The sequence below is a fragment of the Phaethon aethereus genome (assembly GCF_964289735.1).
Source record: "Phaethon aethereus genome assembly, chromosome: 1".
NCBI lineage: Eukaryota > Metazoa > Chordata > Aves > Phaethontiformes > Phaethontidae > Phaethon > Phaethon aethereus.
In genome coordinates, this window is record NC_138575.1 from 15206863 (window position 1) to 15233588 (window position 26726).

Below are 26726 nucleotides of genomic sequence, written 5' to 3' on the forward strand. Positions count from 1 at the left end.
TTTTTAAAATTATTTTGTTGTTTTCCTGTTCTTTTTTCCCTTGAATGAATTGTGAACAGAGCATCTTTTATGTTTGCATGTTTTTGTTTTGTTTGAAGGAAAGGAAGCCTTTTGAAAGTGTTATGCAAAACAATGCAGCAATTCATCCTAGTACTGGTGAGAGTTACCTGCACTAAGAGATACAGTACTTGAATTATGAGAACGTGAATGTGTTGGTTTTCAGCCACATACTGGAGAACTAGGGCTGAAGCATTCCTTGAATCTAAATTCATAACTAGTTGCATTGGTAGAGGAACAGGACAATTGGATTGAATCAGCCTGGAGGTTTAATTAAAAAAAGGATGTGTTTTTAAGTTCATATAGAATTGCTTAGTAGTTGTGAAAGTATGATCTGGTGCTAATAGTAATGGAAAAATGGTAGAAAATGATACTTCATAAATTAACTTCTGTCTTTATAGAGTTACGTGCAAAAAAATAAGAAAATTTTAAAAGCTGCCAAAGACTTGCCTCCTGATGCACTTATTATTGAATACAGAGGAAAGTTCATGCTGAGAGAACAATTTGAAGCTAACGGCTATTTCTTTAAAAGGTTTGTTTATTCCAAATGTTTTAATAAGGTAACTGTTAAAATGCTGGTTTGCCAGACTGTTGCCTCAAGTACAGCAGTGTCTTGCATTTTACTGTTGTCTGATTAAAAGTAATTGCAGCTGGAATCTGCTCTCCCCCTTCTTTTCTGGATATCCTTACAGATCTGCTCAGGAGTTAGTTTCCTCTTCCTTTGCTCTGGTTACAGGATTCCTGCATTCTCAGTTGGGTAATTGTTCACCTTAAAGCAGAGATTGGCAAGTTCTGCCACCCTAAAATAATTCAGAAGGTAATGGCAAAGACATTATCTTTTATGAGGGAAATAGATTTTTAAGTCCCTCAGGCCGAGAACAGAATTGGACACCGGTCAATTTGGGGCCTTTTTACTGACACAGTTCTCTAGTTGATTAAGCTACTGAGCAATGTGTGACTGCTTCCTTCTTCCTGTGGATGATTTCCAGTGCTGCTGTTAACTGCAGACACACCTAGTTGGGAAATTGCAAGACGCCTGTTCGAGGAGATCGAACACAGAGCTTTTGCTCAGTGAAGATGGAAGGGTTCCCTGGCACCTGTAATAGCAGAACTTAAAGCGTGTCTTGGTAAAGTATTTAGGTGCCCCCTTTCTTCAAGATGGTTATCCAACATTAGTTGGATGCTAGTGGTACTGCAGGTGTCATGCAGGGATGTGGAAGTGTTACTTTATTCAATTATTTTGGATGATTCTGTGATGCACCTAAATTTCTACCTGAGTTTCATTTTAGGACCTGCCATAAGAAAAGTTTAAAAAAGATGAAGAATTTTACCCTTGTCTTCCATCGCTAGTGCTTACCCTGTTACTATTCCTCACTTTAGATCCTATGCAGAAGAATTACATTCAGGGCTGTAACTCAAACTTCTGGTATTCTGGGAATACATTGGAAGAACATACCAGTTAAAAAATCATGAAGCTTAAATAAAAATGAGTCATTCTCAGGTTAACCCACAAATTTGGTGTATCATGCCAAACATCGTATTACAAAGCTAACTAATGTGAGAAATAAGTGATATTTAGCACCTTTAAAAATTATAAAACTCTGGTTTTCTTGTATTTTTTTTCAGGCCATACCCATTTGTTTTGTTCTATTCTAAATTCCATGGGTTAGAAATGTGTGTTGATGCAAGGACTTTTGGAAATGAAGCTCGATTCATCAGGCGTTCGTGTACACCAAATGCGGAGGTGAGCATATGCATAAAGTTAAATTAGGTTTCATTTACTTAAAGTCCCCTTTTTTTTGAGGTTTCCCAGCTGATCATTTGAAAATGAAAAACCCCGGAAGTAATTCATGGTAATATAATAATGCTCTCTTGAACTCTCTCTAGGTGAGGCATGTAATTGAAGACGGAACAATTCATCTTTATATTTACTCCATCCGTAACATTCCAAAGGGAGCAGAGATTACTATAGCATTTGATTTTGATTATGGAAATTGGTAAGTATTTGAGCATAATGTTCTAAAATACACCTAGTGCTTATTAAGTTTTGTTGCGATTCAGCATGGCCTTGTTTTTGTTTTATTTACTTTCTTGCATGCTTTAATAACATAGGCCTCCTTAAGCATTGTATTTACAATGAACATTGTGTGTGTGGGCAGTGTTTCTTCTGTATTTCTGTTACTGCATATCTGTTGCCAATTGCAGCAATGATGCAGTTACTTAAGATACAAACTTAGATGAATGTAAATAAAGGTGTACTATGAAAATCTCATATATAGGTATAGGTGTCCTGTTGTGTGGGGAGAGCAGAGGCAAGAAAATCTAGAGCTATTTGGTAATGCCCTGTTTATTTCAGAGGGCCTCTGTAGTATGATTTCATCGAGACAGTGTCTGTGGAATTTAGTTATAAATCATGTTTGTTTAATGTGTGATTTAAGAATGTTCAAATACACTGAATGCTTAGTGCTTTAGATTCTATAGCCTATTACATATTTTCCTGAATGTAATTGCTGCTCCTTTGGTGAATTGGGGAAGGGTCTAATAAACTGTTGCCATTAAGTAAAGGAAATAATTGGTTAAGTTCCACTCACATATATAGGAACTGTTACTCAAACGCTGCCTGGAAATCTGATGGCAAAATAGGGCCTTTGAGTGATATAATGTAGTAATGATTTCTCTTGACTAGTAGGAAATGTTCTAGGGTATAGGTACATTGTGCAGGAATGTCTAGGCTAATACTGACCTTGGAAACTGAAGTGTTGAAGGGCTTATTTCTGTGTGTGCACTTGGTTGGGTGCAACAGCAGCCCAGCTTTCATTTTCACGTTTTGCTATGCGAAGGTACACTTTTCTGTGGTTTGCTCGTAAGTCAGCTCGAGTGCAGTGCTGTGCAGGCATGCCTTCACTACTTCTGGACCTGAACTAGTTATGTCCATAGATTACTACCTGTATTAATCAACTTAGGTTCAGACTAGCTCATGATGCCTCGCACTGTTAAGTGTTGTAGTGTCCTACATCACTCACATGAAGACAACCTGGGAAATTACCTGGCTTGGTAGGTTTTTGGGGGTTTGTTACTTATCCTTTTAAAAGTATGTAGTAGTTGTGTTTAGTACCTGCAGCTGACAGCCTGTGTTAAGTTGAATGTGTTTGAATAACAGTTCCTGTGTATCCAAGTGGAACTTAAAGTTGTGCAAAGTGACACCAAGTTCTTTCCAGTGTGCTTGTTCTATAAACTGTCTGCTGTCTTTGCATAAAGCAAAAACTTTCCTTGTGTGTGTCGGTTCATTACTTTAATGTGGTGGTTATATTTCCACTCAGAATATACTCAGGTTTTAGATGTCTTCCATCTTCTAAGCAAATTTTGTTAACCTGTAGATGAGATTTTTGAATCATAGCAATATTGTGTATCTTGATGAAAACTTGAGTCAACTGCTTTTAATATGGTTTGCATTGTAACAGATATTTAATGTGAAATGTATCAGCTTGTGGATTTAGTATTGAAAAGTCTTGTTGCTGTACAGCCTAATCAAAATACGCCTTCTTGCATTTAATTACTTCTAGTAAATACAAAGTGGATTGTGCTTGCCTCAAAGAAAATCCTGAATGTCCAGTTCTCAGACGTTCTGAGCCTACAGAAAACATCAATACTGGATATGAAACCAGAAGGAAAAAGGGAAAGAAAGAAAAAGATGTTTCAAGAGAAAAGGAGACTCAAAATCAGAACATCACATTGGACTGTGAAGGAGCAGCCACCAAAATGAAAATCACAGATAATAAACAGAGGAAGCTCTCTCCCCTCAGGCTGTCCATTTCTAATAATCAGGTACTGACACAAAGATGATCAGAAAGAAAAGCTTTTAGACACAAATACTCTCCTTTTGTAATTACTTTAAGGAATTTTAACAAATCACTGAAAAGGGGTATGGAGATTTATCAAAAATCATAATGGTGGATAAGGTGTTTAGAATATTTTTTATACTATTTTCAGTTTTCCTTAATCATAGAATAGTTTGGGTTGGAAGGGACCTTTAAAGGTCATCTGGTCCAGCCCCCCTGCAATGAGCAGGGACATCTTCAACTAGTTCATGCTGCTCAGAGCCCAGTCCAACCTCACCTTGAATGTTTCCAGGGATGGGGCACCTACCACCTCCCTGGGCAACCTGTGCCAGCGTTTCATGACCCTCGTTGTAAAATTTCTTCCTTATATCTAGTCTCAATCTGCCCTCTTTTAGTTTAAAAGTTATTCCTTATCCTGGCACAGCCAGCCCTGCTAAAAAGTTCATCCCCATAATATTTGATTGTATTTAAAGATACATTGGTTCCCATACCAGTTTTAACTATACATTTTTTCCTCTGAATTTCTTTGTGGGTCTCTTAAGGTGAAAGCCTCATGTCATGCTTTCAGGAGCTCCCAGTCTGTTCTGAAGTGTCTTTTGGTTGGCTGCATATGCTACTCAGGAGTGTAGTATTTTAAACACAGCAATAAGATAAGTAGCTCTGCTCCTATAACAAAACTTCAACCCAGAATATTAAGTGTTGGCTGCAGCTCTGTGTAGAAGATTAAATAGGGTTTGGAGAGTAAGGAGGAGGAAGGTGTGTTTCAAAGCTAAATAAATACTGGATAATAGTTGGATAGCATGGGAAAGCTACCTCGTAATCACAGAATCTTTGGGTTGGAAGGGACCATAAAGGTCATCTAGTCCTAGGGGTGTTCTTGCAATGAGCAGGGACATCTTCAACTAAATCAGGTTGCTCAGAGCGCTATCCAGCCTGACCTTGAATGTTGCCAGGGATGGGGCATCTACCACTTCTCTGGGCAACATGTGCTAGGGTTTCACCACCCTCATGCTGAAAAATTCCTTCCTTAGGTCTAGTCTAAATCTGTCCTCATTTAGTTTAAAAGCATTACCCCTTGTCCTATTGCAACAGGCCCTGCTAAAAATTCTGTCCCTGTCTTTCTTATAAGCCCCCTTTAAGTACTGGAAGGCTGCAGTAAGGTGTCCCTGGAGCTTTCTCTTCTCCAGACTGAACAACCCCAACTCTCTCAGCGTGTCCTCATAGGAGAGAGGTTCCATCCTTCTGAGCATTTTAGTGGCCCTCCTGTGGACCCGCTCCAACAGGTCCATGTCTTTCCTGTGCTGAGGGCTCATACCATGGTAGTCAATTTTAAATTAGTCTTTCTTCTAATATGTCAGTTTTTTCAAACTAGTGGGAGAGATCCATGATATTAATAATTAACTTAATTTTGCAGAGTAGCTATTAAGTATTTAAAATGAGAGGACTGTTACTTCAGGAGCTAGCTGTCCTTTCTTTTTTGGGGGGGGGGGGGGGGTGTGATTTTTTTTTTTTTTTTCCTTAATGATGCTTTTTGATAATTGAGCAGAGAGACAGGAGTTACTCTGGTAGGGAGCCATTTCCAAGTTCTTAATCTGTTAATGTCACTTAAGAGTGAATCAAAGAAGGTCAAAATGAGCATATTTACCCTCAGTTTTCGTAAGATAATCAAATTGTTCTGGGTTTTTTGTAGCTAAAAAGTTTAAAAATGCTTGGAAGTCCAGAAGGCATGGCATGTGACTTAGAAATTATGATCTCTAGAGACAACATGTAAACTTTCTCATCTTCAGTGATTTTTTTTTTGGGTTTTGTATTTGTGTTTTGTTTTTAGCAAGTGATAACTGGTATTTGGAACCTTCTCTTGAGCTTTTAATATACTATACAGTGCAATATACAATAGTAGAACAGTCACAGGAGAACTGGTTTTGTTTTTCAAAACTGAACTTAAAACTGTAGGAATTGTGAGAAGAATAAAGCTGTTAAAAAATGTATATCTAAACATAGAAGCCAGTCAAGTAATATCTTTTTCTTCTGGGGTAAAATACATAATACTAAAATAAAGTATATGGGAAAATGTATATGTACTTCAAAGACAAATGTCTAGTAATTTATTTAAAAGTGAAATTGCATATAAAACTAGTGAACATTTGTGTCTTTTCAAAGTTACTGTTTCATGTTTTTTTGGGGTTCTTTTGGTTGTTTGTTTTTCCAAAACAGAAAACCATTATTACTTAGCTAACTCTTGTGTTTCCTTATGGTATGGCACTGTCATTAGGCTCTACAGTGAGAGTTTAAATGGAAAATGTGACTTTAATAGAATATACTTTTGAGCTGAGAAGAGCTCTATGTAATTGTCTGTTAACATTTCTGTTCACATTCACTATTTCACTAAAACTGTGGGTGGGTTTTTTTTTAAATGGGTGTGTAATGTACAGCTCCTGATTCTTTAAATGGTTATAAAGTGGCTAGATCAGTGGCCAGTGACAGTGCCCAGAAGTTGCTATTGGTTTGGAGGTTTAATTCTGTGGGGGTTTTTTTTGTTGTTTGTTTGTTTGTTTTAATTTTTGGTCGATGGGGTGAGGGAGTGGGGATGGAACCTGAAAACTTCAGAAAGATCAGTATGCTAAAGAAAAAAGGTACAGATGTGTCTAAGCTCAGAATGGAAAAGATCTAGGCAGATGATGATATTTGCAGGTTTATACAATGGTACAAGTGGATATTAGGGGTTTTTTTGTCTTGATTCATTGGTTTGTTTATTTGTTACTTCTCATGCAGTGATCTGAGGATTCTTAGTTCTCTGTAGCTTTTAGTTTTCCCTAGTTTGAAAGAGTAGTAGAGCTTCTGTAAAGCAGTCATTTCCATCTTTCAGGAGCCAGATTTTATTGATGATATAGAAGAAAAAACTCCCATTAGCAATGAAGTAGAAATGGAATCAGAGGAGCAGATTGCAGAAAGGAAAAGGAAGATGGTAAGTTGGGAAGCAAGTAGCTGCCTAAAGTTGTCACTAAGGCTTAGTGACACCTGCTCTTCCCATGCTAATTGCTGCCTTTTTGTAGGCTTGTAGAATCTGAGTATGTATGAAGTCAGATCCTTACATGAACTTCAACTTAAAATGCAAGGCTTGTTATGTGAGAGCATTTCATCTGGCTTGATCATTGCTTTCTGACAAAAACTTGCTTTTATTTTCAAATGCATATAACTTTCTATTGCCTTTAGAAAAGACACTGTAGAAACCATCTAGATTTTATTTTCTTTGCTCTTTATTGTTGGATGTTATTTGTAATGTGATTTTATTTTGTCTTATCCTAATTTTTGGAGGTTGGTAGAACAGTGTTGTTGGAAATTGGCATTTTAAAAAGTGCTTTTCTTGTTAGACATTCAAAATGTGAGATACTTGAAATTACTAGTGAAATCAAAATCTTGGCCAATTTCTATAATGAAATACTAATATTTGGAGCTTTGATTTTATTGTTTGTGCTCACAGAACTTCTGACAAGTGGAGTTCAAGGTGGCATCAAAACCATCTGCATCTGCCCTGACCTTAAATAAATAAATAAATAAATAAAGGGGGATGGGGTATACATTCCTTTTGGTCAGTATTTCCTGCAACTCTGCCAGTAGCAAAATTGGTGAGATTTGTGCTTATTAAACATCAGAAAGCAAAATCTGCTCAAGTAAAAAGTATATTTTAATATGAAATGTGAAAAATGACAGCATGAGCTCTAACATTAGCATGTAACAGTGTCTTGTCATGCTTTTGAGGAATGATTCTCATCAAACATTGTCGGATGTATTGGTTTTGCTCCAGAGGATGTGCTGGCTGCTTTTGGTTTTTGGGTGTTTTTTGGAGGGCATTTTACATTTGTATTCTCAGTAAAGTTCTCTCTGAAACTTAGTTACAGCAGAGTTGCTGTAGTAGTTAAAGATATAATTATTACTCTAGCTCAGTTATGAGGATTGCAAATAACTGCAAGTTTGCCTGTATTTTACCAAGTAAACAGAGGCAGGTTCAGTGGCCAAACAAAACTGGGTTCCTCATTCATTCATATGAGCAATTTGTGGGTGGTGTTCTTTCTTTGATATAAATATGTTGTTGCTATCAATGCACTGTTGAGCTGCAGACATTTATTAGAGAAAGTTTGTAATAGAAGCCCCCAGTTCTGTCACCTCTGTATTGTCTTAAGCAGATCTCTGTATGGCACTGGGACCTGAATTATGGATAGACAGAAAATCTAGCTTCTCTGCAAGAGCTAATGTTACCTTATTTTGAAATAATGATTCTTGGATATTGACTGTGTGTTTTGATGTAGTTTTTGTGACACTTGGAAAATTGCGTCAGAGGGTAATGGAGCTTTCTGTTGTCGTTTCACACGTGTTAGTATTTCATTCTTTTTGGTCATTAGTGTTCCATTGTTTTTTAGATACTATACATGCAAGTAACTGGCTCAGAGCTATGCATTCTTTTTATGCTTACAGGCCAGTGACTTACTAGTAAATCACTATTTTTATCAAGTTCTTTAATCCAAAGTGGGACCCTCTTCTTTTTTGTCAGGGTTAGTATGAATGCAAGCCTTTCTTCAGAAGTCTGTGATAATTGCAGTCATTGTAACACCTCCTTTTCCTCTGAGCTTTTGCTGAAATTGAGCTGCATGTCAACACACAGCAAACATGTTCTGAAGTACTTACCAAAAAACCCAGTATTTATTTACATATGTGAATGATTATGACTGAAACATGATCATGATTATTATTAAACCCACCAGACAAGAGAAGAACGGAAAATGGAAGCTATCCTGCAAGCTTTTGCCAGACTAGAAAAAAGAGAAAAAAGAAGAGAACAGGCTTTGGAAAGAATCAGCACAGCAAAAACTGAGGTTAAATCAGAATGCAAGGAAGCACAGATTCTCAATGATGCTGAATTTATCCAGGTAGTTATCTGGAACTTTTTTTTTGAAGCTAGCTTTTGTTAAAAGCCATGTTATGGCATATTTTATCAGTTTGGATGTCAAGCTGCACTTCAGGATGTATGTGAAATACCTTTGTTTGTTTGTTTGCTCTGAACTCAAATATATTTGACCAAAACTTATAGGTTTTTTGTCATTAGAATATGTTACCTTCTGATTTTATTTTTAAAGAAAATGGGTATAGAATTTGTTTATGAGGAATTTCAGTTACATTAGTTTATGCCAATGTGCACACACACACATGCTGTATAATTTAGTCTCGCCTTGAAGTTCAGGATGGGAGGTGTTTACCAATGCTGACTTCAGTCACACGGTGCCTCAGGCTTTCCTGGGGTACCTTTATAAACAGTGGTGAACAACTTGCATCTGTAGTGGGTTATTCAGGTACAGATTACAGTCCCTTCTTTCCTTTTAAAAGAACTGAATTAGTAAGGCATAGTTTGTGTATGTGAATACTCTGCCAATGATATATCAGGTGCTTGGGAGGAAAATACAGGAAATGTTGTAGTTTGCCTTGAAGGATAGAAATACTATCTCTGAAGTATTTTAGTTCTAATAGCAAAAGTGAGATGGAGGCTTTTTGGACCTGTAAAGGAAGGGAGAATTGACATTTTGATTTAAGAAAGAGAAAAAGTTTTACATGTGTGTGGGATCTGTTTGCTAGACTTTCACTTTTGTACCAGGAACCAGCAAAAGAAGAAACTGCCACCAAGCCTACCCCAGCCAAAGTTAATAGAGCTAAACAGAGAAAAAGCTTCTCACGAAGTAGAACTCACATTGGACAACAACGTAGACGACACAGAACTGTCAGCATGTGTTCAGATATCCAGCCATCTTCTCCTGATGTGGAAGTAACTTCACAACATAATGAAACTGAGAATGCTGCACTGGTAGCTGAGCCTGAAACAGAAACTGTTGTTACGGAAATGGTTGCTGAAATGGAAGCTCCAGCACTTAATAAATGCCCTACTAAGTATCCTAAAACAAAGAAGGTATGTCTCTTAAGGGATTATTAAAACAGAGTTTTAAAAAATTAGACTGCTGCATCAATATGCAACTATATATATTTTTTTAGATGTTGACTCATTTCTTTAAAAATCACCATTACATAGGCACTCACTGGTAATAAATGGATTAAAAAAGGTATGTGTAACATCCATTGGTAGAAGTTATTTTGGATTTTAAGAAACTTCCAAAATACATCTTTCAGAAGAATTTTGGAACAAATGTTTTCTAAGGGAAGTACTTTCTAAATGGGCTGAAATAATATACATAACCAAACCATACTTAAAGCTGTTAATTTAAAAAGGAGGTGGGGAAGGGGGTGAAATAAGTTGCCTCTCCTTCCTTTGTTCATCATATGCTTTAGAAGGTATTTTAATGGTGGCAAACAGAATAGCTCAAAGGAAATCATTAACCTCCGGTACTTCTGAGATGACTGTTCTGAAGTGAATGGATTTAAACACTCAAAATTTGTGTGCATGTTTGGAGGGAAGATTCTTTACTCTCTTTAGTACTTGTTTTTACTTACTTTTTTTTTTATTGGATGCATTGCAAAAAGCTTGAAGAAATGCCGCAATATTTAAAGGCACTTAAAAAAAACCCCTAAGTCTACAAGTGTGAATAAAGCAGTAAAACTTTCTGCTTTAAAATTTTAGAGACTGCATTAAAAAGTTCCTTTTTTTAGCATTTACAAGTTCCTCTGAAAATTTTATTCAGTGGAGAGGATGAGGGAGGAAGTCATAGGTTGAAACTACTTGTCAAATGAAAGATAACAATTTCAAGATGGTTTTATCTTGAAACGTACTGAACTTACATATCTATATTTTCAAAAGCCACCTGAATCATCCTGTAACAGTGCTTATTGCATCACTATTAAATTTTTGTCAGAGGAGAGGCTAGAATCTCTTCCTGTTTTTTTGCATGTTGCATAGCAAAAAACAAAGATAACCTGAGAAGTCTGAATTTTACTATGGTTTTTTGCTGTTTCATAGTATTAAAGATAAATGTCTATGAAATGTCTCATTGCATTGTACCCAGTGTACCCTAAGTGAGGAGAAAGGCCTGCTTTAAAAAATTAGTTAATAAATCTAAATAGGTTTGTAAAAGATGAGCAAGTTAAATATATTATGATAATCTGTATATAAAGCCTTAATATCATATTAGTAATATTTAATGTGCTATTTTTGCATGTCCTTGACTTTGAACCATTGTAACATTTAGGAGGTTAGGTTCTCTGTTAATAGGAACTAAAATCCACTGGCACGTTTTTCAAAAACACTGAACTAGCTGGGAAAGTGACAAGTATGCCGTAGTAAATGTGTTGTAATTTAATACAACTGCACTAGTGAAGAATGTTCAAGATGTCTGCCTGACACATTGACTGAAGCAGAGTCCAGACAGTACGGAAATCTGATGGGAAATTTACTTAACTTTGTTCTGTTAATGTTGCACTACTTCCTCTCAGCTTAGGTGCTCAAGCACAAGTTTAAAATTTGTCTTGGAATTCCGTTACTGAATTCACATCATAAGTATGATTCACATCTGAACACTTGTGTAGTATGTTTAGTGAGAATTAAATACAAAAGAACTGCATGTTAGTTCTAAAAAAACCAAAACCACACACAAAAACAACCACCAAAATCCCCAAAACTTTGGTACGTAGCGCAAATCTATACAATTTCTTTCTGCCGTCCCTATTACTTCACTAAAAATGTCCTCATTCCTACCCTGGGTATTCTTAAACTTGCAGCCTGGAAACTAGCTGTTTTGTGTAACAGTTGTATAAGTGAATAATTAGACTAGAAAAACACTGATAAAAGCACTCATAAACCAATTTTTTTCTCTCTCTCTGTTTAGCACTTGGTCAGTGAATGGTTAAGTGAGAAGAGTGATAAAGCAGGGAAGCCTACAGACAGTCTATCAGAAAGGCCTCTGCGCATAACTACCGACCCTGAAGTTCTGGCTACTCAACTGAATTCTTTACCAGGTCTCACTTACAGTCCACATGTATATTCAACTCCAAAGCACTATATTCGTTTTACTTCACCATTCCTTTCAGAAAAGAGAAGGAAAAAAGAACCTGTGGAAAACATTACTGGCTCTTGTAAGAAGGTAATGCTTCCCTTCATTATGGTTCCCCATCCCATATTAATTAAAAAATAAGTCTTTATTTGCTAGCACGAATTCAGGCAGAAAGAAGCTGCTTGGCAAACCAGTTCTGTGTAATGTGTTTTTGAAAAGTTTCTCATTAAACTGTTAATTTACTGATTTCAACTTGTTTTATTACAGCGTTGGTTGAAGCAGGCTTTGGAAGAAGAAAGTTCAACGATTGATAGATTTAATTCACCATCGCAAGAGAGATCTAGAAGTCCAGCCATCAATGGTGAAAATAAAAGTCCTTTGTTACTGAATGACAGCTGTTCTTTAACAGGTGAAGCTTTTACTCAAGCAGTACATAAGAGCTGTGTCGAAGTAGTTAAATATGAAGGACCATGTTTTTTAAAGTGATGAGTTAATGAAAGTTCCAGGGGTATTTGCACTGCTTCCCGATACTTACTTTGAAAGAAATGTTTAGTTGCATAGTGGTTGCGATTTCGCCCCCCCCCCCCCCCCCCCCCCCCCCAGTGTATAATTGGTACTGGATAAGTATCAACCATATCTCATAGTGTTTACAGTCAACAAAAATTAATGTTTTTAACTATGAATATTAAGAGGTTAGATTATAAATTAATTTTCCATGCTGTTCTGTGTATTCAGAATTCCTGTTAAATTCAGCGGGCCTGTGTTGCACGCAGAGGAAAAGCTGCGTAATCTTTTAGGCATAGTACACTCCATATCCTTATGTTCCCATTTTGTATCAGATGATTCCTGCGTACAGTCCTGAACTTGGAATTTCCACTTCTTAGCTGAACAGTCTTAAAAATGCATAGAAGTAGACTTTCCCTTTTCTGGAAACATAGACAGTTCTTCCCATCATCTTGGCGCAAAATTTCAGTTACTGATCTATCTGTAGGTTATTGAGAGTTTATTTTTCAGGAAGTCTGTAGGCTGTTAGGAGTTCATCTTTCAGGAAGCTTGCCCTTAAGAGATTTTTTTTTTTTTTGTAATACAAATTTTTTAATGGGGGGGTCCGTAATTTCATTACTTTAGGTACCTAACTGTAAGTGATTACTGTATCTAGGTCTCTTCTAGCTTTTTTCTAACTTCTGACACACAGATCTAACCACACCACTAAAAAAAAGAAGACTCTATCAGCTGTTGGAGTCTGCGTTCTCAGAAACCTCCACACCTACTCCTTCTCCGTATGCCACACCAACTCATGTTGACATCACTGCCTCCGAGCCATCATTGTTTGCTACTCCTCCTAGGGTAAAAACAGAAGATGAAGCCTGTAGAAATGGTTACAAACCCATCTATTCACCAGTTACTCCTGTAACTCCATGTATACATGGAAATACCATGCACTTTGAGGTGAGATTTATACTGAATTTCAGTGTGTTTAGAGAATGTGTTTAGACATTCTAGTGTAAATCAGTATTTGTACTCCTGCTACAAGGGGATGTTTTATGTTTCTCCAGGCTAAAAAAGAAATTGACTTGACATTTCTTCTTATTTATTTAGAATATTTCCTCACCTGATAGTTCCCCAGAAATAAAAAGGCGAGCTTACAGTCAAGAGGTAAGGTTATTTGCCAAAAACTGAAATGGTATCTCGATTTCAGCTGTATGGCTGTACTGTTCTTAGTAAATGCTTTTCACCAGCCATTGTGAGTATCCTGGAATGTACAAGGTGACTTCCCTACAGGTTTTATTTGCTTGTTATTGTATATTTCCAGTTCACCTGTTTCATTGTCCATTTTAAACTGATTTCTCTCGCCTCTCTCTCTGCATTGCTTAAAAATCCTGATGGCTGTCATGGAAAGGAGTAACTACTGCAATTTATAGATGAGAACAGAAAAACACACTTGTGCTTTTCAGGCTGTAGTTAGATTTAAATTAACATTTCTCCTTGTTACCAGCATTTCTTAATTGTTTTTGTTGAGCCTAATTATGCTCACAGTGAGAGCGCAGAGCAGAAGGATAATAAATGGGTTTAGATGGATACTTCAGGAGCAGCAAGTGCTGTTGGAATGTGCCCAAGTGCTCCCAGCCTGGGGGGTGGATGTGTTCCGCTGGGGGCCGAGACCTCAGGCCAGTGGCCGGGCCATTAGAGAGCAGCTCTGAAACAAGGAGAACTTACACAAGGGACCCTTGTGCCCGCCACGGGAGAGTGAGGAAATGTTCCACAGCAACGTGGAGCTTGAATTCAGTGTGATAACAACACAATTTGCCTAAAGTTAGTGGCACCTAGAAGGAGTAGGTAAAAACAAGTAGCAATAAAAAGATTTAATGGGTTATACTAACAGAGAATTTAACTTCTTGTGAGTCATGTAAGTGAACAATGCAAATACTCTCCCCTGGGAGTTAAGCATATATATATATGTGTGTCAAAATCTGAAGAAATTTTGAAATACACAAAATTTTTCATACAATCAGAGCTGTCAATTGAATTTAATTCTGAACTATTGTAATTGAATATTTTAATTTTTATCTGGCTCAAAAAGAGGGGTTTTACTTAGGAAGTTTCACTTCGTAATACAAATAATTAAAAAGAATTCATGAAACCCTTAAAACATGTTGGTTTAGGAAAGTTAATTCCAGCCATGGAAATAATGTGCTGGTTTTTCACGGTACAGTTTCAAGAAGTACAAAAGTCAGTTTCTGTAACTTAAGAATTTTTTTTTTCCCCTCTACAGAACACTGGTTTTAATGTTGTCTGAAAATTCTAAAATGCCTCATAAAAGCTCTTTCTCTTTTTTTAAATTTATTTATTCTTGAAATAGAAGTTTTGATGTTGAGGATCCCTGTTATGTTGAATTGAAGCAAGTTGTTTGTAACTTCTGGCCAGGGACCTGTTCCTGCTGAAGCTGCTCCCCTTCCTCTGCCAGTCATAAATAAAACCTGGCATTTAAAGTTTATTTTGGCTTTAGTTAATGTGCCTTTGATTAAAATGTTTTTATCTAATGCACGGCAATAGTAGAAATAAGTGTCTGGCTGTAGAACTGTTTCTTAAAAATAGAGTTGTGGTACTGGAAGGCCTTTAGTCCCACTTACAGGCAAAACAATGTCAGAATAGTTGCAGTTTTGTTGCAGTATGGAAAAATAGTTGACATGCTTTTTCTTCATGCAGGGATATGACAGAGCATCGATTCTAGCACTGAATTCTTTCAGAAATTCCAACCTGACAGAAATGGGCCTGCAAGAAATAAAGACTATTGGATATTCCAGTCCAAGGAATAGGACTGATGTCACACGGCAGTGCACTGGAGAAATGGAATCTGTGTCAGACCTCCAGCTGGGACTCGAAGTAATTGAGCAAAGTGCACTGCATAAAAACCTGGAAGCCCCCACACATGATAGGACTGATTCAAACAGCCAATTAGAAACTGCTCATTGTGGACGGGGCACAATTTATTCTTCCTGGGTAAAAAGTCCCGACAGGACAGGTGTAAATTTCTCAATGAATTCTAATTTGAGGGACTTGACCCCTTCACATCAGTTGGAGGTAGGAGGTGGATTCAGAATAAGCGAATCAAAGTGCCTGATTCAAGACGATGCTAGAGGCATGTTCATGGAAGCATCTGTTTTTTGTACTTCAGAAGATGGAATTGCATCTGGCTTTGGAAGGACTGTCAATAATGACAACTTGATGGATGGAAATTGCACACCCCAGAATCCTCCACAAAAGAAAAAGGTTATAATTTTAAGAATTGTTTGGTCTGGTTTACATAGTCGGCTAATGATATTTCTATAACGGAAAGAACTACAATATAATAAAACACAACTGATGGCTCATCTTTAGATACTGCAGTGTAGTAGACATTATTCAGGGGAAATAATGAAGAGTAAAGCTGCATACACCCATTAGAAATTTTTTTTTCCAAGTAATAGATATAAATTCACTTTTATTTCATGAGAGTCTTAAATGAATTGCTCAATAAATAATTTTTCAGCTTTGAAAATGGTTGCTTATGCCACCAAGTATTACAATATTCTATTATACAGAATACAAACTTGCATCATAGGGATTATACCTTGTGAACGTTTGTTTGATCTATGATACTGAGACTTTAAAATTCCAGTTTTTATATACTTAAGGTGTCTTGGTTTCACTGTTACAACTACACGGAAACTCTTAGTTCCAAGAAATCTTTTTCTTGGCTTAATTTCTTCTTTTATGAACTACTGCGTGTGAAAAATAAGCACAATCTAAATTTGCTGCTCTCCTGAAACAGTTCTTGTAGGTAAGTTGTGTGGTCTTGGGCAACTCGAACCAGAATTGGAAGTTACCCTGCATAACTGTGTTTGACTGCGCTTTACTGTCAGGTTAGACTTCTTGTCTCCTTGCAGAAAGGTTGACAAATGTGGAAGGCAATAGTCTCCAAAGCAATGGCTTGCCAGTTCCATCTTGTAACAGACTGTAGTAATCTTTCATGTTTGCAACATGTGATTTCTTTTCTTTATGGAAGTAATGATCAGGGGGGTGGGGCCACTTCCTGTGTGTGTACATGCATGCACAGTGGGCTTTTGGTTTTTTGGTCGCATTGCACCCCTCTGTATATGCTTCCTCCCCTGTGCTCTGGGGGCATCGTGCTGGGGAGTACTCATCATTCTTCCTTCCCAAGTTCTCCATTGGAACTGGATTTTTGTTTACTTTGCTTCAAACTGAGACATAATTGAAGCAAGATAGTAGGAGCTCTGTTCTTACCTGGTCCTGACCCTGAGAGTTTTATAGATCCTATGCATGTTACTATAGCCCTGCTGCTTTACCAAAGCAGAAAAAAAGGTAAAAAAAGCCAAAATATCTGTAGTCTCACATTCTTTTTTGTCTGAAAGTTAATTATTTTCAAGTCCCAGAAACAACCAGAGAAAATCATATCTGTTCCCCTGAAAGAATGTGTTTTTATAGTCTAAAAAAGGGCAGGAGAGAAATCTCATCTAAGGAGAAGGTGAGAATTCAGGTATTTTGTAGGAGAATAATAGAAGCCTTTCCCTAGGATCACATATGACATGAATGTCCTTAAGCAGTTGTTAAAGAATGTTTTCAACATTTCTGTGGGCATTTGCTTCCCTGTTTTCTGTCACTGTTGTTACAAGCTCATCCCATTTCAATGTGGTCCTGTATGTAGTGGCCACACTGCATAGATTTCATCCATTTTTAACACTTAAGCTTTCTTTAAAGCAATAAATATACTTCAAGGTATCCCAGTCATGTGATGTGGAAATAATATAAATTGTTTCAAAGCAAGATCGGTTCTTAACCTAAACTTTCTTGTGTGAAAAATCAGATCCAGTTCTTAACCTAAACTTTCTTCTATGAAAAAATCAAATATTTTTAACTGTTCCTACCCTGACATATAGATGAGTCTTTAATGGATAGAACTGTTCAAAAACAGACAAAAAACCCCTAGGACTGCAAACAAAGCAGGCTGCCTTGGTTTCTCTTTCTGTGTAGAAATGGATGTCTGCTTTCATTGAGGACTAAGCCATTTAAATGCAAATTTTTTTCATTATTGCACTTTAGTTTCTTGTTTTGGATGCTATACGGTTCAGAGTAGGTTGCTGATAACTAGAAGAAAGGATATAAAGTCATTAAATGTAATTTCCACCAAACTAGTTTCCTTACTGAATATGAAGGTCAATATTTCAGCTTTGTGCTTCAAATCCTGCAGATACAGTGAAAACATTTGAAAATTTAATTTTTCTCACTGAAGGTAACTTACTAACATTTAAACTGTTTTCTATTCTATGGAAGGTTGTGTACTGATTTCTAATACGTATATATATTTTATATAATGCAGAAACCACTTTCCTCTTCATGTGTCATCATTTTTGGTAATAAAGTTTACTTGGAATTTAGCATTAAAATATGTTCTTAATCAGTCTCTTCTAGAGTGCAGTAAAGACACAAATTCATAATAAAGTGGGAAGAGAAGGAATGTTTTAAGTTTCGAATTCTGTATGTTAAAAATACATAAAGAGCTTAGAGAATCCTTTTGATTTATGCAGTAGAGTAAAGCAGAAGCGGGGTGCGTTTTTTTGTGTAAGGGAATCAGGCTGTGAGAGCAGGATGCAACATCTCTTAAAATTAGCTTTACTGTATAGTTATACTCTTATTAATGCTGCAGTTACAGGAAAAACAGTGAAGTCCCTTGTAGCTTCAACCAACAGTTGAAGCAGCAAACCTTTTGCTGACCTGCGTCATCTTCTGCTGCTTGTTGGAACCAAAATGCATACTTCCTTCTTCTGGCAGTAGCTTTTCTTTACATCATCCTTAGAGTCATTAGCTGCTCAGTACTCTGTAAATTCACTGCAAATGTGGTGATATTATCTTCTATCCCCATTTTCTTTTAGAATGAAGTAAATGGTATGTCTTACTGAAAGAATACATTTAATTGAAAATGTTGGAAAGTAAACAAGTAAAACTCCCTTCTAATGTATGTTTGTTTGTTTTGTTTGTGTTTTTTTAATTCCATAGGTGTCCTTACTAGAATACCGTAAGAGACAACGAGAAGCTAGAAAAAGTGGCTCAAAGACAGAAAACTTCCCCCTGGTTACTGTGTCTCCTCATGCTGCTGGTGGAGGAAATATAAGTAGTAACAATGGTGCTAATGATGGGTATAACAACAGTGGTGAAAATGGGGAGCCAACTGATAACGCAGCAAGCCTACCTTTACCACTGCCAGCTACTGTTTATAATGCAGCTCCAGAAGACATTGGCAACAACTGTGCAACTAAGGAATCTTCTTCTACTGAGAAAAATGAACCGGAAGTTCAGTGGTAAGCTATGACTGAAGTGCTGAAGAATCATTTGCTTAAGTCTTTTCTATTTGAAATGTAGTTTTTGTCGATAAGGGTGTAGTTGCAGATTACTGATGGGAAGCCCTTCTTTTAGATTAATAGAGAGTTGTCTTACCTCTTTCCTCAGAAATACAGCAGATGCCTCATAAAGATGAGAATGTGTGAAAAATTCCCCATAAGATACTGGTTAACTTATTTTCATTCTGCTTTGCTTTTTTATTTTCTAAGAGCAAAATACATATTGGTTTGAGCAAGACAAGTTGCTTAGTTCTGTAGATTATAAAATTGCGTGGGTAAAGTACATTTGGAAAGCTGTAGAAAATGTCATCAATGAGTGGGTGTGCTCCCTCCGCTGTGGCACAAGTTGAGCAGCATGTGCTTGCGAAGGGGTGTGTAGTAGGGAGGGAGCAGCAGTAGGATGGAGAGGGTGTGAGAGATTTGAGTCCGATTCTCAGTGTCGCCTTGGCTCTGCACTCAAGTCTTTGTATCTCCACTGCTTTGTCTGTGGGCTGAAGAGACTATTTTTCATCTTAAATCTCAAAACCTTTCCCAAAGTACTGTAGGGAAGAAGGGTGGAACAGGAGGATAACCTGTATTGATTAGCAAAAGCTTCTAGAAGACTTGGGAAGTCTGTTTTTCAGTGATCTGGCTGGAATGTATTTGCGTGCAGTGCTACATGCAGTCTGCCTAACGATTCCTTCTGCACAGGTAGAGAGCGTATGGTGATACTTGCATCACTGTTTATGGTCATTAAATGGTTCACCTGTGTGCAGACCATATGCTCTGTTGGATGCCGGATGCTCCAACAGCCAAAAATCCTGGGGAGAGATACAGTGTGAAGGGGGATGAGATAGAATGACTTCAGTCTGTACAAACTTTGCACAGTACTTTCCACTACACTTTTGGGAGCCTTAAGGTAGATCGTCAACTGTGGTGACACGATCTACAAAATGTTACTAGCACAAAATAAACCCTGCAGATGTTCTTTATGCTGTAGTGAAGGCCTAAGTGTTGGGGATGGACGTGGCATCCTTCTGCTCAGATGCTCCAGCTATTCCAGAACAGAAGGGTTTTGTAGAGCCAGTTGAAGGGAGAACGTAAGTGCAGTCTTCAAAGTTTCACTGAAGATGGGCTGTAAATTCACTATGCAGAAACTAGTGTGCTATATTGTGAGCAAAGAACATGGAAAACAGGCTAAACAGAGAAGAATTTATTAGTAAGTTTTTGCAGTAATCCTGCAGGCAGCACCAAAATTTATTTTGTTACAATGGTATTGTAATGCCGTGTGTTCTTGCCTGAAAGAAAAAGTGAGTTTTTGAGTGCTGTCATTACTGTTTTTGATCAAATTGTGATCGTCAGATGGAATTGATTATAAGAGAGAAGATACGACTGTCATTTCATAGCCACTATCTGTCAAGTTAAACACAGAAGTTTAAACAGAGCAGTATTTGTACTTGTGCAGTATTTGGAGTGTGCTGTGTACTGTCCACAGTGTACTGTGGATCCACTATTAAAGAGCAAATTCTTTAAGGGGAAAAAAAAAAACCCCAAAACCCCCTATTTTCAGCTTTGGAAGAAGACAGTTTTCTACAAATGGGGAATGTGAAGCAGTACCTGCAACCTTTTATTTTTTGAAGTGTAGTTTTTGACTTGTCAACTGTTCAGACCCACACATCTACAGATGATGTTTCCATATAGAGGAATTGTCAGTTCTTGTAATGCAACAAGGTTGCAGGAAAGCGGGAGAAAATAGATACAAAATACTTAACAAATGGCATTCCTTATGCCATTACAATTCCATTACAGCCTGTTGTTTCACTCTTACATGCACTCAACACTGTAAACTTTCTCTGACTAGTATTTGCATATACATTGTCCTAAACTTGGTCTGTGCGAGCACATTCTCTTAAATTTAAAATGTGCTTCTCTCTTCCAGGACTGCATCAACCTCTGTGGAACAAGTGAGGGAACGAAGTTATCAGCGAGCTTTACTTCTCAGTGATCATAGGAAAGACAAGGACAGTGGTGCGTTCATTTATCATGTCGAAGGTCGATTAAATCTAACCATTTCCCCCGTGGTAGTCCGTAATCATTCTAATGTTATGTTTGGGTCTGCTTCATCTGTAGGGGGAGCATCACCCTGTAGCCCATGCTCACCGTCTCATGTTCAGTCTCCACCTTCATCTCATTCAAATCTCATTTCCCAGTTGCAGCTTAAGGTCCCTTCTTTCAGAGAATTTATGGAAGGTCAGTAAGCAGATGACCTTGTATGACACTTGACATATTGAATAGTCTCTTACAACAGCTTTAATAGCTCTTTTAAAGTCAAATATAAAGTGCTTAGTGATCTTTGCAGAAGACTTGGTTTTCCCATTTTTATGTTTACCTCTGCTTTATGTCTGTAGAACCTGATCCTGAAAATCCAGAGCCTACTTCTGAATGTCCGTCCCCAGATACTTCACAGAAGACTTGTAAGAGTCCGTCAAAAGCAAGCAAGGTAATGCACAGTGTTATGCAGATGCATACGTGTTTGTGCCTCTGTGTATTGTATAATATGCATGTGAATGCGTACGTACATCTCAGATTTATCTTTAAAAAGGTAATCTTATGATTTATTACTTAGATTGAACATGTGTGTATGTAACTTACCTGTGCAACAATCCAACATGGTTAAACATTGGTAAGAATATTTGTGGTACTCCATACGTGCTAAAAAGTTGGTTTATGTTCTGTTCTTTCAGTAGCCATACCTATTTATATATGATCTTGCGTTCTGTAGACAGAGAAGACATTGTATTAGTGGATTCAGTATCACTGCAGTCCTGCAGGTTGAATGCTGAAGACCTGGCAGTCAGAACTGACAGTAGTGACAGGATTTACCTACTTCCCACCTTTGCAGGAGTTTGCTCTTGCCATGTCAGGGTTTGGCACTCTCAGTAGAGGCACTGGTACGGGGAAAGATGTTGAGTAGCTGCCTGTACAGTATTAAATGAAACAATTCAGGTTGTAACGTTTAGTCCGTTTGGTTGCACTAGGCCAGTTTTAAAATGTTAAATCACTCTAAAAATGGCTTTGTTTTTGTAAATGGTCTTGTCTGGAATTATTTCTTTCAGTCTCAGAAATCTAAATCTTTTAACAAGTAACAGATTCTGCCTTTGACCTGATGGGTCATACTCTGTTAGTACTTTAAGATATACTTGCTAGTCTTTGACTCTCAAGAATGATTGAGATATACTTGCTAAAAATAGTATCTTGCTAAGTTGAGGGTTTCTACTGTTGCTGTTTTTCTTAAACTAAACATATATCCTGTGGCTCAACACTTTTTCACCATCAGGGGGAGAGAACAATATTCTGAGAAGATTCTTTTTGTTAACTGTGCATGCATTAAAACATTTTTAATGTTTTGCACTGACATATTTTCTTTTCATTCTAGCCCTCTTCGCCAAGTCCTGTAGTTTCAACGCAGTCACTTGGGAAAACACCCACAAAACCAGATTCGCACTGGGAAGCTGCAGGTAATGCCCCTGAGGCCGAGTGTGCGAATCATCCGAAATCTGAGCTGCAGCAAAAACAGCTGACAAATAACGTCCAAGCACTTTCAAAAAATCACCCATCTCAATCACATCTGCGCAGTTCTGCTGAGCAACTTTCACATTCACAGAAGTTGCCTTCTGCACCTTTGAAGCTGCATTGCCCCCCTTCGCCTCACATAGAAAATCCTCCCAAGTCCTCTACCCCTCATGCGACTGTGCAGCATGGTTATCTTTCACCAAAGCCTCACTCACAGCAGTTGGGATCTCCATACAGACCTCATCATCCACAGTCACCTCAAGTTGCAACACCCCAGAGGGAAACACACCGAAACTTCTATCCAGCAGCGCCAACCCTTCAGCCCAGTAATCAGCAGCAGGCCAGTGGACCCCTCTTCACTCAGACAACTTCAGGACAATCTTCAGCTTCTTACAGCCAGTTTAACCAACAAAGTCTGAACAGCAGCGCACCGCCTCCCCCACCGCCCCCACCCCCTTCTTCTACTTACTATCAAAACCAGCAGCCCTCTGGAAACTTTCAGAGTTACAGTCAGCTGAAGGGCAGCATCCCCCAACAGACTGTGTTCTCATCTGGACCAAATCAAGCACTTCCTGGCACCACAGGTCAGCAAACAGTGCCGGGACACCATGTAACCACAGGGCATTTCCTGCCATCTCAGAACGCTGGTATTCATCACCAGGCGTCTGTGTCTGCTGCTCCACCTCCTCCTCCGCCACCACCTGCTCCGGGACCTCACCTTGTACAGCAGCAAAGTACTCATCAGCAGCACTCTGTAGCACACGTTGTCGGTCCGGTTCATGCCGTGGCAGTAGCTCCTGGATCGCATATTCATTCTCAAGCTGCTGGTCACCATTTGCCACCGCCGCCTCCACCGCCAGGTCCTCTCCCCCACCACCAACCTCCCCATCCGTCACCTGGACACCAAGGTTTGCAAGCACAACACCAGCATGTTGTAAACGCTGCACCTCCTCCCCCACCCCCCCCACCCTCCAATGTTCTAAGCTCGGGGCATCACCCAGCATCAGCACAAGGGTTACACCACCCCTCTCATCAAGGACCCCCCCATTTTCCTTCCAGTGCTCACACGAGCGTGTCCTCCTACTCCTCCCAAGCCCCCCATCACACAACGCTAGGACCTGGACCTCAACATCAGCCTGCTGGCACAGGACCTCATTGCCCGCTCCCTGGTCAGGGTCCTCACCTCCAACCTCAAGGACCAAACAGTATTGCAACGCCTGCTGCTGCAGGGTTCTGCCCTCACCCTGGCTCTGTGGCCCTGCCCCATGCGGTGCAGGGGCCGCAGCAGGCGTCGCCGGTGCCTGGGCAGATCCCCATTCACAGAGCACAGGTGCCACCAACTTTTCAGAACAACTACCATGGCTCAGGGTGGCACTGAAATGGATCCCTTTAATTCTAAACATTTTTAAAATGTTCTGTAATATAAACTGTGTATATTTCATATGTACCTGTTCAAGGTACTTTTTAAAGCTTGTACATGATACTTTGTATAAAAGCAAACACCAGTGCTCCTTCATTGTATTCTTTCCATTTTTTGCTTTTTAAAATTCCTGAAAATGTGCTGTTAAGCCAGTATTAGATATTTTTTATTTTGTAAGTGAACATTCCAGCTGTTTTTTCTGGCAGTAGGTTTGATGCTGCATAATCCTTAAAATTTTATTGTCGCAGTTAAATTCATTTAGTGAATGTTTTCTATATTACTTTTATACATATGTAATTAAATAAGTACACAGGCTAAGTGATGGCACTAACAAATTTTTTTTCCTCCATTTTCTTCTGTCAACAGTTCTTTGTGTGCATAGAGATAGGAAACAATGCAATACAAATTTTTATAGTTTTGGTGTGGACATGGCTTTTTGTTTCATCAGTTATTTGCAGAAAATGTAATTTAATGTATAGACTGTTTCTAATGTCTGACAAGTGCTGTAAATACTGTATTTCTTTTGCTTGTAAAATTGCTTGAAGCTTCTTTCATTTGATATAGTATTGTATATAATAAGTCTCTTTTGCAAAAAAAAAAAAGTGTGATCTTTGTGGAAGTAGTACAGTATATGATCTTTAATTTTTTTTAATATACTGTCACATTGCAGCACTGGTTGGGCATTTTAATTCATGTTAATAAATCACAATTATGTCAGTTTTAACTACTTGTCCTGCAAAGGTGGTATGTCTTCAGGGAAGTGGCCTTATGTATGTAAAACACACCCCTGCAGTCACTGTGGGGTGGCTTCCAGCTGTGGGTTTACTTTTGTAGTACAGACAGATCTGAAACTGGCTGTAGGAAGGGGTTGGTTTCTCCTGCCGAGTCTAGTGGTAAGGAGAGGCTACTCTGAGCACAGTCTTAGATCAGGTTCAGCTGTGGGCAGTGATGTTCCACAGCATTTGTTGTAACTGCCATTGTGTGCTGAAGCCGTATCAGACATGTTGCTTTGACCTCTCTTCCAGACTGCAGCACCACCTGTACACTGCAGCATGTACCCCTTCTCCTGTAGTGGACCTTCAGGCTCTCCTGTGAGTGCAGATTGTGGGGACTGAGACCTTGCTTTAAAAATAAGCTGGGTGGTATTTGTAATGCAGGTGTCTTCATCCCTGCAGTGATTCCCTCATTGAAGGATAAAACAGCAGGGTATGGAATGTTACAGATAGATAGATAGATTATATAGCAGGATGTTGCTTTATTAAGGGAAGTCATTTATTCCTGCTGCTGAAGAGCAGCAGCTAAGGTGGTGCTGATGTACCTAGCAGGGAATAACCCTGCACCTAACTGGTGTGTGACAATGTCCTTACATTGTCCTCTGCATTCTCACCTAACAGCACCCTGCTCCATGGCTCCTCCTTAGACCCAGAGAAGGAAACCAGTGTGCATGAAAAGCTGAAACGGGACAGGAGGGGAAGTAGCTATGCAGCTATGCCTGAAGAAAGGTGGTAATTCTTCACATACAGGAAAAAAAACAGGGGCTATTTTAAATTGTAGTTTGCCTGTAATTACTGAAAACCTCTTAAGTGAAACAGTACTCTAGAAATAGTTTCCTGAACAGCTGCTGGCTATGCAAAACACCTGTTGTATAGTTTTGCACTAGTGTGCAGGAGAACAACAGCCTCTATGAAAAAATTTATAGCTCACTTCAAATCTGGTTGTCCTGACCCCCTTCCATTCCTCCATGAAGTGGGTATCACATCATCTCAAATATAAGAGCGTCAAATAACATGCTGTAGGTGGCAAGATCGTAGAGCAGCCCAAGGAGTCGAGGTGATGCGTCGCAAAACTGTACAGGTGCTGTGTATGGCTCCCAGAGCTGTGGTGTATCGCCACACCAAGCAAGGGGCAAGGCATGCTGGCGCTGTCAGGCTACTCCCCTGGCTTGGCCTGTGTTTGAACTGGCACTTCATTCAAGTGCTAGTATTTTCTCTGTGTTCCAGAACAACCGTTGCGTGAGTTTGCAGTGCCTAGGCACTACCAGTGGCTAGGCTGCATGTGAAGCTGAACATAATTTACCTCTAGCTCTGGAGTCCATTGGCGTTGCCCTTCCCACCAGTGTTGTCCTCACAGCTGTCAGAAGTGGTTCCAGTGTGAAGGCCTGGGGAGTGGAGGGTGAAGGCACACGATCCTGAAACCCAGCTGCCGGCAGGGCCTCAGCATATGGATAAGCAGCTCCTGGCCCGCTTTGTCTGTGGCGGCTATGCAATTTCTTTCCGGAGGAGCAGCTGCACCAGCGTACCAGGGACAGGGTTTGGCTTTTGCTCATTTACAGCAGTTCAGTTTAAACACCTTGTATGAAACGTGCTCTCGGTTTTGTCACATTTCACCTAGCAACCACTTGCGCGCAGCCCCTGGCAGGCGTATTGCACCAGGGGATGTATTCTATATGTGAATGCAGGAAGCCACTCTTCACTTGGGCCAGGCTAAAACACCTCCCGCCCCCCGCACCACGACAAGGACCTCTAGCAAACAAACGGAGTCACGGCTAGCAAAGATTCCAATGACCAGCACACTGTCTGAAAAAACAAAACACTTTAATTAGACAACTGCAAGCACCTCAAACAACTGGTTATTGTTACAGCATGGGGCTATCTTCTCACAATCTAGTTATTGCAAAGGCATGTGAATAAATTTCATATGGACAAAGTCAAGAAAAAGTGGCACCGTAGTTACATGAAGATCAGAAGTAAGCTTACATTCATCCCACTGACTCCTAAAAGAGGCCAAAACACACCTCTGTACTGTACATTCTAAAATCTGTATTGCCTATAAGCTTCAGCCTATGCAGCTTTTTTTTTCCTAGGAAACACGTAACTTGCGTGCAACTTACAACAGGTAATTGTATGTCTAGTTATGGGAAAGAATAAAGCTAGTGCAATTTCTTTTAGAAACATGTAAAGCTATGAATGGAATGAGC

General features: G+C 38.9%; 1 protein-coding gene across 2 annotated transcripts in view; it reads left to right on the forward strand.

The window, feature by feature from the left end:
* Nucleotides 1-23707, forward strand: part of KMT2E (lysine methyltransferase 2E (inactive)) — a gene marked incomplete at its 3' end in the record, with an annotated part of 44303 nt that extends 20596 nt beyond the window's left edge. Inside the window, exons 9-25 of one of the 2 annotated variants that reach the window (XM_082012391.1) lie at nucleotides 459-589; nucleotides 1684-1801; nucleotides 1945-2054; nucleotides 3621-3882; nucleotides 6763-6861; nucleotides 8657-8821; nucleotides 9541-9849; nucleotides 11717-11971; nucleotides 12149-12290; nucleotides 13077-13330; nucleotides 13481-13537; nucleotides 15089-15652; nucleotides 18437-18738; nucleotides 20696-20784; nucleotides 20887-21006; nucleotides 21165-21256; nucleotides 22193-23707. In XM_082012391.1, the coding sequence (XP_081868517.1) occupies nucleotides 459-589; nucleotides 1684-1801; nucleotides 1945-2054; nucleotides 3621-3882; nucleotides 6763-6861; nucleotides 8657-8821; nucleotides 9541-9849; nucleotides 11717-11971; nucleotides 12149-12290; nucleotides 13077-13330; nucleotides 13481-13537; nucleotides 15089-15652; nucleotides 18437-18738; nucleotides 20696-20784; nucleotides 20887-21006; nucleotides 21165-21256; nucleotides 22193-23707 (4584 nt within the window). The remainder of the gene's footprint in view (nucleotides 1-458; nucleotides 590-1683; nucleotides 1802-1944; nucleotides 2055-3620; nucleotides 3883-6762; nucleotides 6862-8656; nucleotides 8822-9540; nucleotides 9850-11716; nucleotides 11972-12148; nucleotides 12291-13076; nucleotides 13331-13480; nucleotides 13538-15088; nucleotides 15653-18436; nucleotides 18739-20695; nucleotides 20785-20886; nucleotides 21007-21164; nucleotides 21257-22192) is intronic. The other variant, XM_082012392.1, reaches the window with a different exon arrangement.
* Nucleotides 23708-26726: the final 3019 nt, after the last annotated feature.